Source organism: Acomys russatus, chromosome 25 (genome assembly GCF_903995435.1).
Source record: "Acomys russatus chromosome 25, mAcoRus1.1, whole genome shotgun sequence".
Classification (NCBI taxonomy): Eukaryota; Metazoa; Chordata; class Mammalia; order Rodentia; family Muridae; genus Acomys; species Acomys russatus.
This window is the reverse complement of record NC_067161.1, coordinates 10,214,777-10,231,980: the sequence shown is the minus strand read 5'-3', so window position 1 is coordinate 10,231,980 and position 17,204 is coordinate 10,214,777. Positions and strand designations below refer to the sequence as shown.

The 17,204-nt window shown below is 42.3% G+C and overlaps 1 protein-coding gene across 1 annotated transcript in view; it reads right to left on the bottom strand.

Annotated features, from left to right (window-relative positions):
- Crebbp (CREB binding protein) overlaps positions 1-17,204 on the bottom strand; it is a 129,496-nt gene that overhangs the window by 24,606 nt on the left and 87,686 nt on the right. Inside the window, exons 7-18 of the mRNA XM_051167579.1 lie at positions 16,039-16,141; positions 15,366-15,512; positions 14,547-14,664; positions 13,931-14,102; positions 13,460-13,504; positions 11,137-11,261; positions 10,188-10,376; positions 8,352-8,765; positions 6,727-6,906; positions 5,793-5,982; positions 1,447-1,565; positions 297-536 (exon numbers count right to left, since the gene is read on the bottom strand). Coding sequence (XP_051023536.1) covers positions 297-536; positions 1,447-1,565; positions 5,793-5,982; positions 6,727-6,906; positions 8,352-8,765; positions 10,188-10,376; positions 11,137-11,261; positions 13,460-13,504; positions 13,931-14,102; positions 14,547-14,664; positions 15,366-15,512; positions 16,039-16,141 — 2,042 coding nt within the window. The remainder of the gene's footprint in view (positions 1-296; positions 537-1,446; positions 1,566-5,792; positions 5,983-6,726; positions 6,907-8,351; positions 8,766-10,187; positions 10,377-11,136; positions 11,262-13,459; positions 13,505-13,930; positions 14,103-14,546; positions 14,665-15,365; positions 15,513-16,038; positions 16,142-17,204) is intronic.

Below are 17,204 nucleotides of genomic sequence, written 5' to 3'. Positions count from 1 at the left end.
GCTCTAGTTTCAGGAAAGGCTCCCACTTTGACCATGCCATCATGTCAGGAAGTCAACTGTTGCAAAACCAGTATTAGCCAGCCAGTGGTAGTGCACACCCTTAATCCCAGCACTTGGGAGGCAGAGGCAGGTGGATCACTGTGAGTTCAAGGCCAGCCTGGTCTATAAGACAGTTCCAGGGCAGCCAAGGCTACACAGAGAAACCCTGTCTCAAAAAAATGAAACAAACAAAAAATCAAACCACCACCACCACCACCACAAAAAAAAAAAAAGTTTGCTTTCCAGAAATACTATACCTTGCGTCCACAGCAATATCCAAGAGACTGCATGACAGGGTCAATTTCTTGCTCAAAGACCTCTGCGAGTTTACTGCAAAATTTATATACCCGGGACGTCTTACGATTATATAGCCATGCATTGTTGAACATAAGCCAGACATCATCCACATACTGCCAGGGCTCTTGGTACTGCCCTGTATCCAGCTTCCGTTTGATGGTAGAAAGATCCATAGGATTCTTCACAATATCAAAATAATCCTTAAAAAAAAAGTCAACTCTGTGAGTGGATTCCGCAAAGTTCAAGAATAAAAACAGAAAGCATCAGACATTTGTACCCAAGAGTAAGGTATGGAACTGGAAAGAAAATAATCCCAAATGTTTTATTGATTTGGCTCACTACCATAGGCAACTGCTAAGTGCAAGTATGAGTAAATTATTGCAAATGCAACATTAAAAAAAGACAAAAGTAAAAGGATTATTAGAACATATTTTTGAGTTGGGTGTGGTGGTACACGCCTTTAATCCCTGCACTTGGGAGGCAGAGGCAGGTGGATCTCTGTGAGTTCAAGACCAGCCTGGTCTACAAGAGAGTTCTAGGACAGCCAAGGGTACAAAGAAATCCTGTCTCGAAAAACCAAACCAAACACACACACACACACACACACACACACACACTTTCTCTGTGTAGCCTTGGCTGTCCTGGACATGTTTTGTAGACCAGGCTGGCCTCAAACTCAGAGATCCACCTACCTCTGCCTCCCGAGTGCTGGGATTAAAGGTGTGCACCACCACATCCGGCCCCAAAACATATTTTTAATGAAAATGGAGATTTTAATTTACTGAATTAAAATGGTGAACAAAAGCACCAGAAAATGTATACTTACTTAACTCTTTAAATACAGGGGCTCTGTGCTAACGCATGTGGGCTTGAGGTCCAGCAAACGCTTCTACTGCCTCAGTAACTGATGACAGACACAGACTTTTATAGCAAAGTTATTTTACTCAAATCTTGCGTAGTCCTGGCTGGCCTCAAACTCAGAGATCTACCCACCTCTGCCTCAAGTGCTGAAATCAAAGGTGTAGGCCATCACTAGGCTTCTTTTCCTCAATTTTAAGAGCTAAAACAATAGATACTCAAAGCTCTAACATATCTTTCATATTCACTTACTGGGATTCCTAGGAGCTGAGGATCTACAGGCTGTCGAAAAGGTAGAGACTCTGGGTCCTGTCGATAGAGTGCTTCTAGAGTTGGCATGAGTGCCTGGCGCAGCTCCTCAGGTTTAAAGACTGGAGGCAGAAAACATTAGGAGAAGACATTACACATGGTGCTCAGATACCTCTATCAGCAGACTGACATGGTTAACCTCCTGGCTTCTGCTCTCCACAAACACTCTGCCCTTCACTCATCACGTTAAGAATCCTTGGTCTGGAGGTGTGAGGTAGGGTTTCTGAATATAGTGGGCTTTAATTCTGATACTCAGTCCATGAGACAAAATAGAGCAGGGAGGAGTTTGCGCCAACACAAATCTCTGATCTTAAATTGTTGCTAATTCCCGAATCTGCTTTCCTAATCAAATTAGGCAATAAATGAGGTCCTTTTACTGCAGGGACCCTTTGTGACTTTTCTGGAGATGCTTTTCTGTCCTTAAGTGACATTCAACTCACATGAAATAACCCTTCATCTATTATACCCTCACATCAAATATAAATAACTGAACTACAAAAATAGGAAAGCCCCATAGTATTTCTCCAACATTTGTCAGTGCCCATTGCTCTCACTGCTTAGCTATCACATTTCCTACCTATTGTGTTGCTACCATTGTGCCTGTAATTGCAGTGCCCAGGAGAGTGAAGCAAGAGGCCTGACTGGAGGGTGAGTGCTAGGCCAGCCTGGGCCCTGAGTGAGGCCCTGTCTCAAAATAAGCCAGAGATCGGTAGGTAGGTAGGTAGGTAGGTAGGTAGGTAGGTAGGTAGGTAGGTAGGTAGATAGATAGATAGATAGATAGATAGATAGATAGATAGATAGGGTGGCTGCCGAATATCTACAAATAGGACAGTAATAAAAACTCTGAGCCTGCATGGCATGGCCTGGGAACACACCTTAATCCAGTCCTTAATGTGTAGGCCACTGTCCTAACTGTTGGCTTCCAGAAAGAAACTGTACAGAAGGAGCCTGTCAAAGCAGCTCTGGCGACTGCTCTCGCAAGGGATGCAGGTCTTGTCTCAAACAAATTAACACACGTCGTAGACAAAAGTTCCAGCTGGGCCACAGCATGTAGACTACTTGGAGAGTCTAACTTGTCAAATTCTAAAATTTTACTTGATTGTTTTTTCATGTGAAAGGTTAAAAGTTAACATCCTCACTTTAGACATGTAAACAGTTGCACCAAGTACCCATGATTTACTCCCAATAGAGGCAGGGACCCATCCGGTCTTGTGAGCACCTTGTTATAGACACTGCCTGGCTACTCTTGTTGACTCCCTATGAAAACATCCCCAGCACTCAGCAACACAAAAGCGCATTCAAGCATACAGACATATCCTCAAAATATATGAATATTCTTTCTGCCAACTTCATTCTTCTGTTTGTAAGACAGTGTTGCAAAAGAGCACTTGACCTTTGCATTTTGCATGTGCTTTTGTATTTGTATCTTCTGAGACAGGAACTGAGTATGACTAGGCTAGCTTTGGACTCATTACTGCTTCAGTCTCCAAGTGCTAGAATTATAGGCATGTACCACCACGCCTAACTACATCTGGTACCCTTGAATAATTTGTTTCACGTTACACGCGCATGTGTAGAGGCCCAAAGCTGGCACTGTCACTGACTGCTCTTCACTGTATTCACCGAGTGAACTCAGAATGTGTAGGAATGTCTACTCTAGAAAGCTTGTTTGTTCCAGGGCTGCCTTGCCTCTTCTACCTCCTGAGCTCTAGAATTACAGTCAAAACAGCTCTGAGAGCTCTGAACTCTACTCCATACGCTTGTTGATTGTGCAGCAAATACTTTAAGTGCTAAGCAATTTCTACATCCCCTTAAATAAGTCTTTATAAGAAAACATTTATTCAAAAGCTTTCTCATTCCTATAGAGAAGGCACTGATCAAATAACCTAATCTGGCAAGCTTCCCACTTTCTATGAGTCACAACCTCAAAATGGCTTTTACTTTTACAGGACTTCTTCTGTGTAGCCCTTGCTGTCTTGGAGTTCACAGGGATCCTTCTGCCTCTGTCTCCAAGTGCCAAGATTAAAGGTATGTACCACCACCACCTGGCCAGATAGTTACCTTTTTTAATGCCTGGGAAAAGTTTATTTCATGATACACAAAAATTAAATTCAAGTTTTAGTCTCAAAAATAAATAAATAAATAAATAAAGCTTTCATTGGAACACAGCCATCTTTATTCACTGGTATATTATCTGCAGTTGCCTTTAGGATGATTAGTTTTAACAGAGACCTTATGATGTATGAAGCCTGAAATACCAACCACCTAGGCCTTTCACAGAGCAGGTCCGCTGACAGGTAGTGGAAGCAGAGCAGTCTGACCTACCCAGAGAGACCTTATGCTGTTGGTGGCAGCACATGCCTTTATTTCCAGTACTCGGAAGGCAGAGATAAGTGGATCTCTGTAAATTAGGCAGGCCTGGTCTACAAAGTGAATTCCAGATCTTCTAGTACTACAGAGCCCCTGCCTCAGAACGTTTGCTCATAGGCTAATGGGCGCCTGACACCTGGAGTTCAATCCTCAGGACCTATATGGTGGAATCAATTCCCATAAGTAAACCTCTGACTTCCACTTACTTGCCACAGTATTGGTATGCACCCCCAATTCAAGAACTCTTATGGGCTAAAGAGATAGCTCAGTGATTAAGAGCACCTGCTGCTCTCTCTTCCAAGGGACTGGAGTTTAGTTCCTATCACTCATGGTGAGTGGCTCACAACCAACTCTCACTTCAGCTCCAGGGTACCCTACGCCACCTTATAGACACTGCAGCCACTGGGGGAGGGCACGCACGCACGCACGCGCGCACACACACACACACACACACACACACACACACACACACACACACACACACACACACACACACACACACACACACACACACACACACACGAAGCTGAACTGTGGAGAAGCAGGAACCAGCAGCAGCGCCAGCACAGTGGCTGGAAGCGGGGCTGCTTTTCTCCCTGAAGACAGTTTTTTGTTGTTGTTTTTGTGTTTTTTGAGACAGGGTTTCTCTGTGTAGCCTGGCTTTGTTTATGAAACTGATAGTGACACTAGAAAATGTGGGTCTTTGGAGGAGGGAGATTGATAGTATAGCATCAAGTATGTTAGCGCACTTGGAAAATGTTTCACAACTCAGTGACCAAAGGATCATATCAACTCACCCTCAAGAGACTCTGCTTGCTGACTTTTGAAGCATCTATCAAAAGCAGAGTATCTATCCCCAGTTACCTGAAAAAGCAATGCGTCTCCTCTCTTTACTAATAAGTGCTGAGTGAGATGGCTGTCCCTCACACAGTTCAAACAGCATTGTGGCCACAGCAGAACATCTAACTCAGTTGCCTCTCTTCAAAACATGACAGGCTACAAAATATTTCACATTTTTACTATTTTTTGTTTAGAAAAGGTAATTTTTGTAAAAATGTGTTAAACGAGGCTAGCAATATCACAGGTAGAGTACTGGTTCTATTCTCCAGGTGGCAAAATAGTACCTTTAACATACTTATTAAATTAAATGATTTTCAATTTTACAAGGTAGTTCACACAATCAAAAACTCTGGCATCCTCAATTACAAAGGAAGTGTCTTTCCTAACTGTGGAGCTTTACTGCCTCAGCTACCAAAATACTCTGCACTCTTTCTCAAATGTGTCTCTGTCACATGCAGCTCTGAACTTCCAAAGTCCTGTTAAAGAAAGGGTCTCTTGACAATCTTCTAACACCCTATTGCTTCTAACTGTGGACACATCTTAACTGGAGTATGCCAATTTCTACTTGTCCTGAGCTAACCTCACACACCTGGAGCTTAATATCCCCATCCCATGCCAAGTCACAGCAGCTATATAGCCCTTTACTTGAATCCATCTGCAGAAACCTATAGTACGTACACACGTGCTGATAACACACACATGCTGACAGTGATCATTTGCCTCCAACTGTAGCATTCTTATTCATATCCCTTCATGAATACCTTATCAGTTCTTTACCTGGCAATGCAGAACCTACAATTCCTTAGCCTGCTCAAAAATCAAAAAGCATTTCAGCTCTGCCTCTCTAGTCTGCAATATCTCATCTTAGAAGAAAACTCAGGCCTGTTCCCTGAGCCACAGTTTGTTACTGTCATTTCTCTCTCTCCCTCTTCAGGCCCCACTGTCTCCATTCTCAGAGGTAAAACTTAGAGAAGGACAGACAAGGAACAGAAGGGAATTTGTCATCAATTTCCTGCCTCGGCTTTCAATCTTTGGTGTGGACACACCGCAGTCCATACATTACAGAAAATGTGACCTACTTTTTTTTCGTGGCTGGGAAGGGGATGTTGACTGTGAGGCTGCACCATTAGCACTGTTCTCTTCTTCCTCTTTTGCTTCTACTTTTACTTCGGGTTTCTTTTCTTCTACTTCCATTGGTTCTGACTTTTGCTCTGCTGTATCTGTTTCTTCTTTTACTTGGGAAGATCCTTGTAAATCCTCTTCCATCATCTTGAGAAAAACAGAAGCCATGGAAGACAGGTGATTGCTAGACTCCTGCAACCCAGTTCAGCTCTGCACATACAGACTACTGAGTGTTCCCTTAGTCAAAGTACCTGTATCATTCTTCCTGCCCCTGGTTAGGAAAAGGAACAAAATATCTAATGTCCTTTGAGTCACTTTATACAGCACTGGTGCAAGCACAATTTTAATTAAGTTTTTTTTTTTCCCAATATAAAAGTACATTTACATGCTTAGTAAAATACTGGTACATCTTGTTTGGAAATAAAATTTCCTTGGAAAAATGAAACAAAGATCCCCCCTCAGACCCCATGCTCTGAGATGAAGAGTATGACATGGGACTTGGACTAACTGGGAAGCGCATGTCCCACCCACGTCAAGTGGGACCCTGCCTCCCATAAAGGAATGTCAAGAGCACTAATGACAGAGTTGCTCATCTTTTGAGAAAAATCAGGTTTTCTAACTTCCTGATTTTGAAAATATTGATCAGCCAGAACAAAAACACACTGACAGGCTGGATTCAGCTCTTGGCCTACTGATTTCAACTTCTGACCTAAGTCAATAAAAGAATCTACCACCCTTTCTGCAGAAACAAACATGAATAAAGAAGATCAACAAAATTCTGGAAAATTCAAACATTTAAAATGAATATCCAAACATCATGATAGGTTCTGAGGATTTGTAGGTAAAGCTGCCAAACACAGCATGGACTGATGCCTAGGGAGTACCAGGTACCTCAGAGCGAGGTTCCCCCTTGGATTCACCAGGATCGGGCTCAGCATCATCTGACTGGACTTCTGTCTTCATTTCCAGCATGGGTACATCAGGTCCTGGCTGCTGGGAACTGGCTTCAGCACTGGTCACAGAGGAGGGAGTGGGGACTCTATTATCAATGCTGGCTGCTGCCTGAGAAAGCTGCAAAGAAGTCGAAATTATTCACACTGTAAAGCAGATAATATAAATGGCCGTCAACTCTTGGGTCTTCCAATCCCAGTCTCCTGTTTTTATTGCTACATACAACCTAAGCATGTACTAGGAACATTAAAGCACAGGAGTTCTAGAAGAAGTCACTGTCTGTCAGAGACACGATTTACTTCTTCCCAAAAACGCAGAGCTGGAAGAACAGCGTTTTAAAAATTCTGACAGAAAGCTATTTTCTCTCTGTTCTCTCAATGGATTATTTTACCATTATTTCTCTTCATTATCAGTCAGGCTTACGGAGAGAGGCAAAACATCCAAGTATTTACAGGGAGGTGGGGAAATAATGACCCATGGGAAGCAAAATATTGAGTGAGCCTGTGTGTAAGGCAGGACAGTGGTCAAACACTCTATGACCACCTAACAGGCGTAACCCAGTGAAGTTCTATATAAACTAATAACGAGCTCAAAAATTAAGAAGAAATATTTTTGAGGGCATAGGAGGCAGCCAGTGGCAGCGTGCTTTCCAAGTGTTTGCAACACCCTGGTTTGAAGATGGGAAATAACTTATTTAGAGATAAAAATGAAGAGTAGGAATAAGTATATGTCCTTATGGAGAAAGCAAAATGATGTTATCTTTGCAATTGTTGTTTGATTAATTTTGTCAATCTATAAGTAGCCTGAGTATTTAAGAATGGAATAAATGTCAATCTGGGAGGAGGGGATCTAATGATTAGATTTAAAAGAAAACAATACTATGATCTCCGTACTTCTAGAAAGGCACTTTGCTATGCACTAGCCAGCAGACCTGGGATGATACAGGACATACCTTCCATCCTTCCAATGATACCTACAGAGAGGAATGGGGTGCTTAGAGCCACAGAGGGTACAAGCCTCACTCTGTTGTTTTGTTATGAGTAAAAAAAAGTTTCCTCTTCTGAAGGAAGGCTGATTATCCAAGTTTGCAGTACAGCACAAGACTAAGTAAAAAACTATCAAAGCCTGGGAATACTAATCTAGAACAGAATATAGGGAAAACAATGGTAGCACATACAGTTTAATAGTTCTGTCCATGCTGTGATATATCAGTGACTCAACCGCTTTAACCAAAGGTAACTATAAGCCATGCCTTTAGGGACAACAATGGCAACGAATCACAGCTCACTGCAATTTCATTAGGGTATGTACACACACACACACACACACACACAGAGTCACAGTCACACACACGTTTTGGCATCATAGAAAGTTGCTACGGCATCTTGGCAGAATATTCTTTCTTCTCCTTCTTTTTTTTTGTGAAAGACAGGGACGTACTTTGTAGCTCTGGCTGGCCTCGAGAACAAAAAGATCTGTCCACCTCTGCCTAGAGTGTCTGGCGTTCTTATGGGAAGGTATCTTGTAAGCCTGGCTTGATAAATGACAGAATGAAAGAGGCTCACCGGTGTGCCAGGAGGCTGAGTGTGCACAGGTGTTGGCTGCTGCTGTGATGACTGAGGGGTAGCCACAGATGGTGGCTGCACTGGGGTTTGAGGCTGTGGAGTCACCTGGGCCTGTGCTGCTGCCTGGATCGTGGGGGTACTCTGTGTCTGGGCAGCACTGGGCACTGAGCCAGGAGTTGGTGTAGGAGTCTGCCCAGATGACACAGGAGTGGAAGGCTGAGTGGGAGCTGCTGGCTGGGGAGGTGTCATCCCAGGTGGCGTTGGATGTTGGAGAGAGGGCATGCCAGCAGCTGTAGAAGCGGGAGGTGGAGTCGGGTGTAACGGTGACTGTGTCACTGGTGGGCAAGGCAGTTGGCTAGCCTGGGGTGCCAGCATGTTCAACGGGTTAGGAAGAGCACCTCCAGGCACCTGGCCCTAAAAGAAATGAACAGAGCATGTGAAAACTACTTTTCCCAATTGAAAATGTAAGAGACTTGAAAAAAATATGAAAAGTTTATCATAGTTTCTTAATTAGTTCTGCTAGTTTCATGAGGATGTTTCATTTGTAAAACTTCACAGACTAAACATTTATAGCATGCACCACTCCATGTAATAAAGTTAGCACAAAATGCTTCTCATACTTTGATTTGTACAACTACAATATTCAAGGCTTAGACACATATTTACTTAGTTTATACTGACTTCATGTTTCATCACATCAACTTGTAACTTATACCACAGAAAAAGGGTTTGGTTTTGTTTTTGTATTTTTGAGACAGGGTTTCTCTGTGTAGCTTTGGCTGTCCTGAATTCACTTGGCACATGAGGCTGGCCTCAAACTCAGAGAGATCCATCTGCCTCTGCCTCCCTGAGTGCTGAAATCAAGGCATGGACTACCGAGCCTGGCTTTGTTTTTGTTTTTAAGGGAGTTGAGACACTAGAACATTTCAGTATAGTAGTATTCAACTGGGGAGACACTTGAGAATTGTTGACCTTTCAACAAATGAATCAAATTATTGCTGTTCCTGAGAGAAGTTTGACCTAAGGCACCAAAAACAGTTTTATGAGTAACAACCATAAACATCCATGTGCTTAAGCTAAATAGTTAAGGCTAAAACTAAGGCCTAGAAAAATGAACATATTCACTGTCCAGGTTTTTACAGAAAATGTTTACTGCTGATCACTGTGCCATATGGCTGAGATAGGAAGACTGTGGCCTGGGCTACATGGAGAGACTGTGGGGAAGGAGAGGAGCTGCTTTCCTGACAGAGAAAGTTAGTCACTACCGAGGAAACCTAATATATTCAGCCACTCATTCAGCACTGCCTCATTGTTTTAAAAGACATGAATTTTATATTTTGAGAAAATTTGGCCTATTTTTAAAACTTTGTATGCAGCTGACATTTGACACACTCCACTTAACCAAAGTGGGAGAAAGCAGTAAGATGATCGGAAAACCCAGCTTGAATTGACTAACTGAAGCTCGCTCAATGAGAAGAGATAGTCACTACCCCCATGACCTGTGACACCCAAAAAGGGCAGGAAGACACACGTCACTGAGACGGATTCACCCTTTCCTAAAGTCCCAGTATTTCTCAGATTCAGTTTAGCATTCTAAACACACAAACAGTAACCAAAATCCAAACAACAAAACCACACAATCCATTTTACTTTTTGTGTGAAGTTCACCTAGAGGGAATAAGAAGAATTAAAACAAATTAAAATTTACAAGACAAAGTAGGAAACAATGAAAAATTGTACAGAGTCTAGTTTCCATAAAATAAGACAACAAAGATCTTGTCACAGAGACTGGGACTACACAAATACTGGTTGTCCAGGCTCCACCACTGGTTGTACCTGTGAAACGGCTGTCTGGGCTGTTGGCTGCCCCATGCCCACACTGTTTACACTCATTGCTCCACTGGATGATGGGAACTGGTTCTGTGGCAGAAACTGGTTCTGAGTGGGTGCCTGGGCCATCATGTTGTTGGCATGAGTGCTCATCATGTTTGGAGGCTGAGGCATCCGGGAAGGAGAAATGGCCATCTATAAGACAAGAACCAGGACTGTTACAGTGCAGAAGTGATAGGCCAGCATCTTCACGATGTACAGTGCAATGGGGACCCAAAGCCATAAAAACTAGTATATCTTGGTTTTAAAGGCCAGCACTGACTAGGCAATTCTCAGTTCCTAAGCACTTTTCTGCGCCCTCTCAAACAACTTGTTTTTACAAACTTAATTTGCATTGGTATTTCGCCTGCATGTATGTGTCTGTAAGAGAGTGCTGGATTCTCTGGAACTGGAGTTAGAGAGATGTGAGTTGCCATGTGGGTGCTGGGAATTAAATTCAGAACCACCGGAAGAGCAGCCAGTGCTCTTAACTGCTGAGCCATCTTCCAGCCCCCTTCCAACAACTCCTAAGTAAGTTAACACTGACCTGTTCTCTGAATGGCAAGCAAGAGCATGCTGTAAGTTAGAATTCAATCAAGTCTTTAATTATTGAAGGCTATTTTAGGAGGGAATAAGATAAAGTCAACAGACACTGACTATGAGCAGTTGGTTGTCTGTTCCACATTTGACAGCAAATTCCTACAGACTTGTTATTCAATAAAAAATAATTAACAGTAAAATAATCCTCATTGTAGCAATAGTTATGCTTGTTTGCTTGTTTTAAGAGAGATGAAGGAAATAAAGCATAGCTTAAATCCAAAGAAATAAGTACCCAAAATTCTCAGGTAACAATGGAAGATCCTTGCTCAGAGAACGTTCTACTGAGCAAAAGACTGAGAGGAGAGGCACTTACACAACCCGGAACTGAGGCCATGCTGTTCATCTGGACAGAGTGGTTCATGGGGGAGGCTGCACGAGGTCCCATCGGTGCTTGTGCCAACTGGACGTTACCCAGGGACATTGGGTTAAATGAATTCATCCCTATAAACAGTTATAATAATTCATTAACAAAAGCATCCACAAGCAAAGAATTATACCCATAAAGTAAACTTCAAGTAAGACAGAACACATGGGTAACAGACAATGGAGAAGAGCCCACAAGCAAATCAGAGCAGATGGTAGGAGCTGTCCATATCTGTCAGGAACAGTAGTTGGGAAGGTTGGGGGAGCTCGGGTAGGATGAGGACACGAGGGCAGATTAGAACAAACCAAAACTAATGTGCATAAGCCGGGCGTGGTGGCGCATGCCTTTAATCCCAGCACTCGGGAGGCAGAGGCAGGCGGATCGCTGTGAGTTCGAGGCCAGCCTGGTCTACAAAGTGAGTCCAGGACAGCCAAGGCTACACAGAGAAACCCTGTCTCAAAAAACCAAAAAAAAAAAAAAAAACAAAAACAAAAACAAAAAAAAACCCTAATGTGCATAAAGTTTGGAAGCAACAAAGCAGACATGGAGGCCTTGAGAAGGAATGAGGTTGCCCCATCTACACAGGAGGTATTTCCTCAGACTGACTACCTGAGTGCATTTAACAACCCTAGCAGCAATCGGCTTGCATTATTACAGACTTCCAAGTTTCTTGGGTAGAAATCCTATTGTTAGAATCTGTGCTAAGACTCAAAACACCATCTCAATTTTGCAAGCATCTTTAATAGCAAGTGTCCAAGGGCCACCCTCAGACTCCAGTAGTTTGCAGAAATACCACATCAATGACAAAGGCTTAGTTGGGAAGTGTCTTCAGATTACAGAGGTTAATTCTCACTAACTTTCTATAAAACTATGCAAACTATGGGCTCTAAATAAATCCCAACTCAAGCTGCTACTCTACCCAACACTGCAATCTAACAGAATCCTTGAAGAAGTTTCTGAGAGGCCTTGCCTTACCAGTGCTAAAACCAAGAGAGGATTTTATTATACTTTCAGTACTATCCAAAACTGCCATCCTCAAATGGCCAAATTACAACAAAGCCCAAGAAGACTTTCCAGGGAGCTTATAACATAAAAGCTCCTCTGCCCTCCATGCCAATTTTGTGCAGAGACTAAGAAATAGCACTAAAAGACATCGACATTCATGGGTACTGACAAGTATGACTAAGAAAATGTCTCTTCTTATCGCTGCAGCTAACTAGTTACCTTGTCAGACCCAAAGTCAGCAATGGTTCCCTATCCTGCTCAATGCCCGCGTTCCCGCAACAACATTCAGCCATGTTGCTATGGATCAATTTCTCGAGCACTTAACTTCCCTCTACCCCTCAAATCCAATCCATCCAAACAAGTTCTTGAAACGTTTATCCAGTGTGTTTCAGTATGCAGTTAACACAGTCTCTGCTTTAAATTCTTTACCCTTCTCCCTCAAACTGCTTTGTGTACTATACCACCTTTCTTCACCATTTGGATAATGTTCCCAACCAGGAGCAATATGCTGCTGTTCAGGGGTCAGTATGTCAGAAGCTGAAAAGCTTACAGATACCCACAAACCCTGAAGCCCTGTCTATTCCAAATAACCACAGAATCTTGAATTAAGCATTTTATGGTTTGAACAGCCATAATTACTCCAGCGAGGCATGGAGCTCTGCACACAGCCTCCAGTGGATGGCGCCTACTTGCCAGCTTCAGTCCTGATGGCCGGAGCAGCACTGTGCCTTTTTAGTCCCCCACAAATGCTTGCCACAGACTGGCTCATAGACTCTCCTGCTCAGTATTTAAAAAGGCCTTTTCTTTCTTTTATGTTTCTTTCCTTCCTTTTCATATGTTTCTTTATGTAGTCTTCTAATAATGTCTTCCCTGTTTTGGTGGGTGTGTCAGTCCAAAACCATATTTCTAGTTGGTTGGAAAACTCTCCTGTAATTTCCAATTCTGTTTGTCTGTCTGTTTTCGAGACAGGGTTTCTCTGTGTAGCCTTGGCTGTCCTGGACTCCCTTTGTAGACCAGGCTGGCCTCGAACTCTGCCTGCCTCTCCTTCCTGAGTGCTAGGATTAAAGGTGTGCACCACTACACCTGGATAATTTCCAAATTTTTAAACACAAGAGACTCATATTATTTGGTGACTATATTCTCATCAGAAAGAAGGAATAGAAAGAGTAAACACACACATCACATAAACACAAAAAGGGAAAAACAAGGGAAAATTTTGTTGCCATTGAATGTTAAATTAAAATATGGCTGACAATAAATAGTTAAATACCTTGAGAAACCTGCATGCGATTAACTGGCAGAGGCAGGGGCCCATCTATAAGAGGAAATTTTAAAAAATTAAAACAAAAGGAAATATGTTCAAGTCTAAAAAGCACACAACACACTCCTTTAAGTCGTCCCCCTCCCCCACTCCCCAATAGTGGCACATGTCTTTAAGCCTAGCACTTGGGAGGCAAAGACAGGTAGATCTCCAAGTTGTGTTCTAGAACAGCCAGGGATACATAGAGCAGTCCTGTCTTTTAAAAAAGGAGAAGCAGGAGGAGGAAGAACAAAAACAAAGACAAAACAAAAAAAGCCTTCTCATGAGTGAAGCTCAATATCCCCACGGGCCACTGCATACATACACCTTCCAAAGTGCAGGTTGTTGGCAAATATAATTGTATATTCTTAGAAATATGCCCTAGAGACTGAAGGAAAACTAAACAGGCTAATGGCTGGTAGAGAGAAACGCAGTCCTTACTTGGAGGTCTCACAGACTGAGCTGGTGGGATCACAGGGGGCTGAGCCCCAGGAGCTGGTAAGGCTGGCTGGTTACCCAGGATGCCTTGCTTATGTAAACGTGACCTCCGTTTTTCTTCTAGTTCTTTTTGTATTTTATAGATTTTCTCTGCTAATAAATGGTAGTACTCATCCTAAAAAGCAATAACATTAAATATTAAAGAATTGAAAAATTTAAGAATGAATAGTTTATTTTGTATGTTCTAACTAATGAATTCTTTTGTTTACTCTTTCACTCACTCACTCACATTTTGCTGGAAATCAAACTCAGAGCCCTGGTGTACTGAGCAGGTACTATACCACCGACCACATTTTAAGTGCACTGGCAAAGAGGTTTGATACAAATATTATACTATGCTATACTAATATATTATACAACAATCCTAAAGAACACACACCCACTGTGGAAAAAAAAAGCTGTTGATTTTCTAGATCCTCTATGCTCCTATACCATGACATTGTATTTCAAAAGAGAGGTCTCTGGTCAGGGTCCTCACAGTTAAGGGCTCTCCTAGATCACCCAGGTTCTCCTAATTCCAGATAACTAGACAAATAACATTTCCCACCCATATGCTCACCCTGCTGTTAGCAGACTCATACATGTCTCCCTCTACTTTCTTAGCATAGGCAACCAGGTTCTCCATGCGGCGATCTTTCAGAGCTGCAGGGTCAGGAGTTGGGAAGATGGCTTGGACACTGAAAGGACAATACAGTCTGTCAACCCGCTTTCATGGTAGATGCATGAGAACTTAAACAAACAAACCTGTACAACCAAACAAACAGGAATGGCCAGCTACCTGTAGGAACCCAAATCTCTCTTTGTTCTGTATATGAACATGGGAAACAATACTAGCTTCTCATCTACACACCAAAGACAAATATGTGCTAGGTCATTTTGAGAATATATGATTCCAAATTCCTATTTTGAAACTACTCATTATAAACAGATCAAAATAAGGAAGCATCTATAATTGATTTAACTTCACTCCAACTTAGGACAGGTAGTTTAAAAACCTTAACTTCCTGTATATAAAATGAATGTATGGTCATACCATCTATACTCATCAGACCCAAATTTCCCACAATTTTTAGGGAACTCTATAACTAGTTTCAAGTCATTGAACAAAGTTGAGCTCAAAAGCAAAAAGGAAGGGCTCCAAGTCATGCCCCCATGCTCTCTGATGCCACCACACAATGGGGACCACAGTTTGGCAAAGCCAGACTTCCTAGGTCTCTGAGCAGTGGGGGTGGTGCGTATGGACCCTGTGCAGCTCTGAGCTGTAAACTGGGGTTCGACATGCAGATGAAAAACAAAATCAAACAAATCTATGTACCCACAAAGAGTCAACAATACCCTCAGCCACAAAATGTGAATCTGGTTGATGAGGGTTACATACAGTTTATGAACTAGATGGCTCCGCAGGTCCTGAGTCACATGTTCATGCCAGCCTTTTCGAACCCCAGTGCTGGAAGGAGGTGCTGCTGTAGGTATCGTGCTGAGGCTTCCAATGTTACCAGAGTTTGAGCCATCATTCATCAGTGGACTGAAGAGAAAATAAGGACATTTCATCCAGCCACTCAAGTGAATCAAATGCACTCCCCATCTTTTCAAGCATGTGACTTAAAATGTTTAATAAGAGAGTAACGTATATCCACCACAATTCAAACCGTTTAATTGGTTCTGTTTTACATTTATCATTTTAAAAAGAAAGAGGCTGGAGAGAGCCCCACTATTAAGAGTGCTTGTTTGTCCTTCAGAGGACCAGACTTCCGTTTCTAGCACCCACATTGGGTAGCTCATCGCTGCCCGTTATCACTCTAGCTCCAGGGAATCTATTACCCTCCTCTGGCTTTTGTGAGCATCTGCACAACACGCATGCTGTCTGTCTGTCTGTCTGTCTGTCTGTCTGTCTCTCTCTCTCTCAAAAATAGGAAAAGAGAAAGATAACATTCATCCTCACCTCCTTATGAAATGGTCTCTCTGCCATATGCCTAGGGTTTTGTATACCCCTCACCTGTTCTTATGCCCACTGTACTTCAGATAGGAGCTATCTGAAACTTTGGTCTTACTTGGTGGCCCCCAAGGAAGTTGGAAGAGCTGATTCTGAAATCAAGTTTGGTGGCTGCTGATCTGCTGTTATTCCTCCTGCTGGAATACTCATTGGGTTGTTTCCTTTAAAGACAAAGAAATGAAATCAAGCCCTACCCTATAAGCACTTCATGTTCTTACAATAGATAAGCAAGTGAGCACATAAAGAATTCATATGAAGGATAGCAAAATACACTAAGACAGAACCTTTGTTGTTTTGTTAGTGGTAACTAATGTCAACAAATCCCATTACCGACTCCTCCCACTCGTACTCTACAGCCTGGCTCATGCCTATGGCTTCTGAGAAAAGGATCACTGCCCATTTGTTGCCTTTTCAACTTTCTGTTTCATTAATGTCAAATTCTAGAAAACTACACTGACCTGCCGGACACACACCTGTGTGTTGGGGCTCTTCTTACATGTGAAAGAATAAACTTACAAAATTTAAGTTTAGGGAAAAAAATAGAGAAAGCCAGTTTGGCTATAATCTTCTTATTAAAAGAAAAATATGTAACTCAGAGTTTAATACAATTCATGAATTATACCATCAAACAAGAGAAAAGTAGATTAAAAACCTGGGTGTTAGGGTTTTAACCCATTCTCCCAGCCATTACTAATAATCATTTAGGTGCTTTTCCAAAAAGTAACATAGGGATGATTTTAACTGGTCCATCTCTCTCTCTTTTTACCTCCTCAGCATTGGTAAATATCAAACTTGGGGTGTCACGCATACTAAGTAAGTGTTTTAACACTGACCTACATCTCTAGCCCCTTAACTGGCCATTTTTAAATGACTCACTTTTGAGTCTAAATAGTGCCACTAGTCACAGCTTCGTTGACAGAATTAATCACATAGTAAGAGCCTGAGGTTAAACAACAAAGGAAAAAACAAACAAACAAACAAAAAAACCCAAAACCAACCCCGCCCCCAAAATCAGAGGAAAAAACTACACCGAGGAATTGGGGAATTAACAAAATTTGTGTTGATTATGAACAAATGTGTAAAGATGGCAAGTGACGGGCTAGAGTGGCCAAAGGAAGTACTGATGTACCTAGATACAGACGGCAGCAGTTGTTGAGAATCCACTGCTAACCAACCTGATTGTGCATGGTCACGTCCAATGATGGCAGGACCCTACCATGTCCT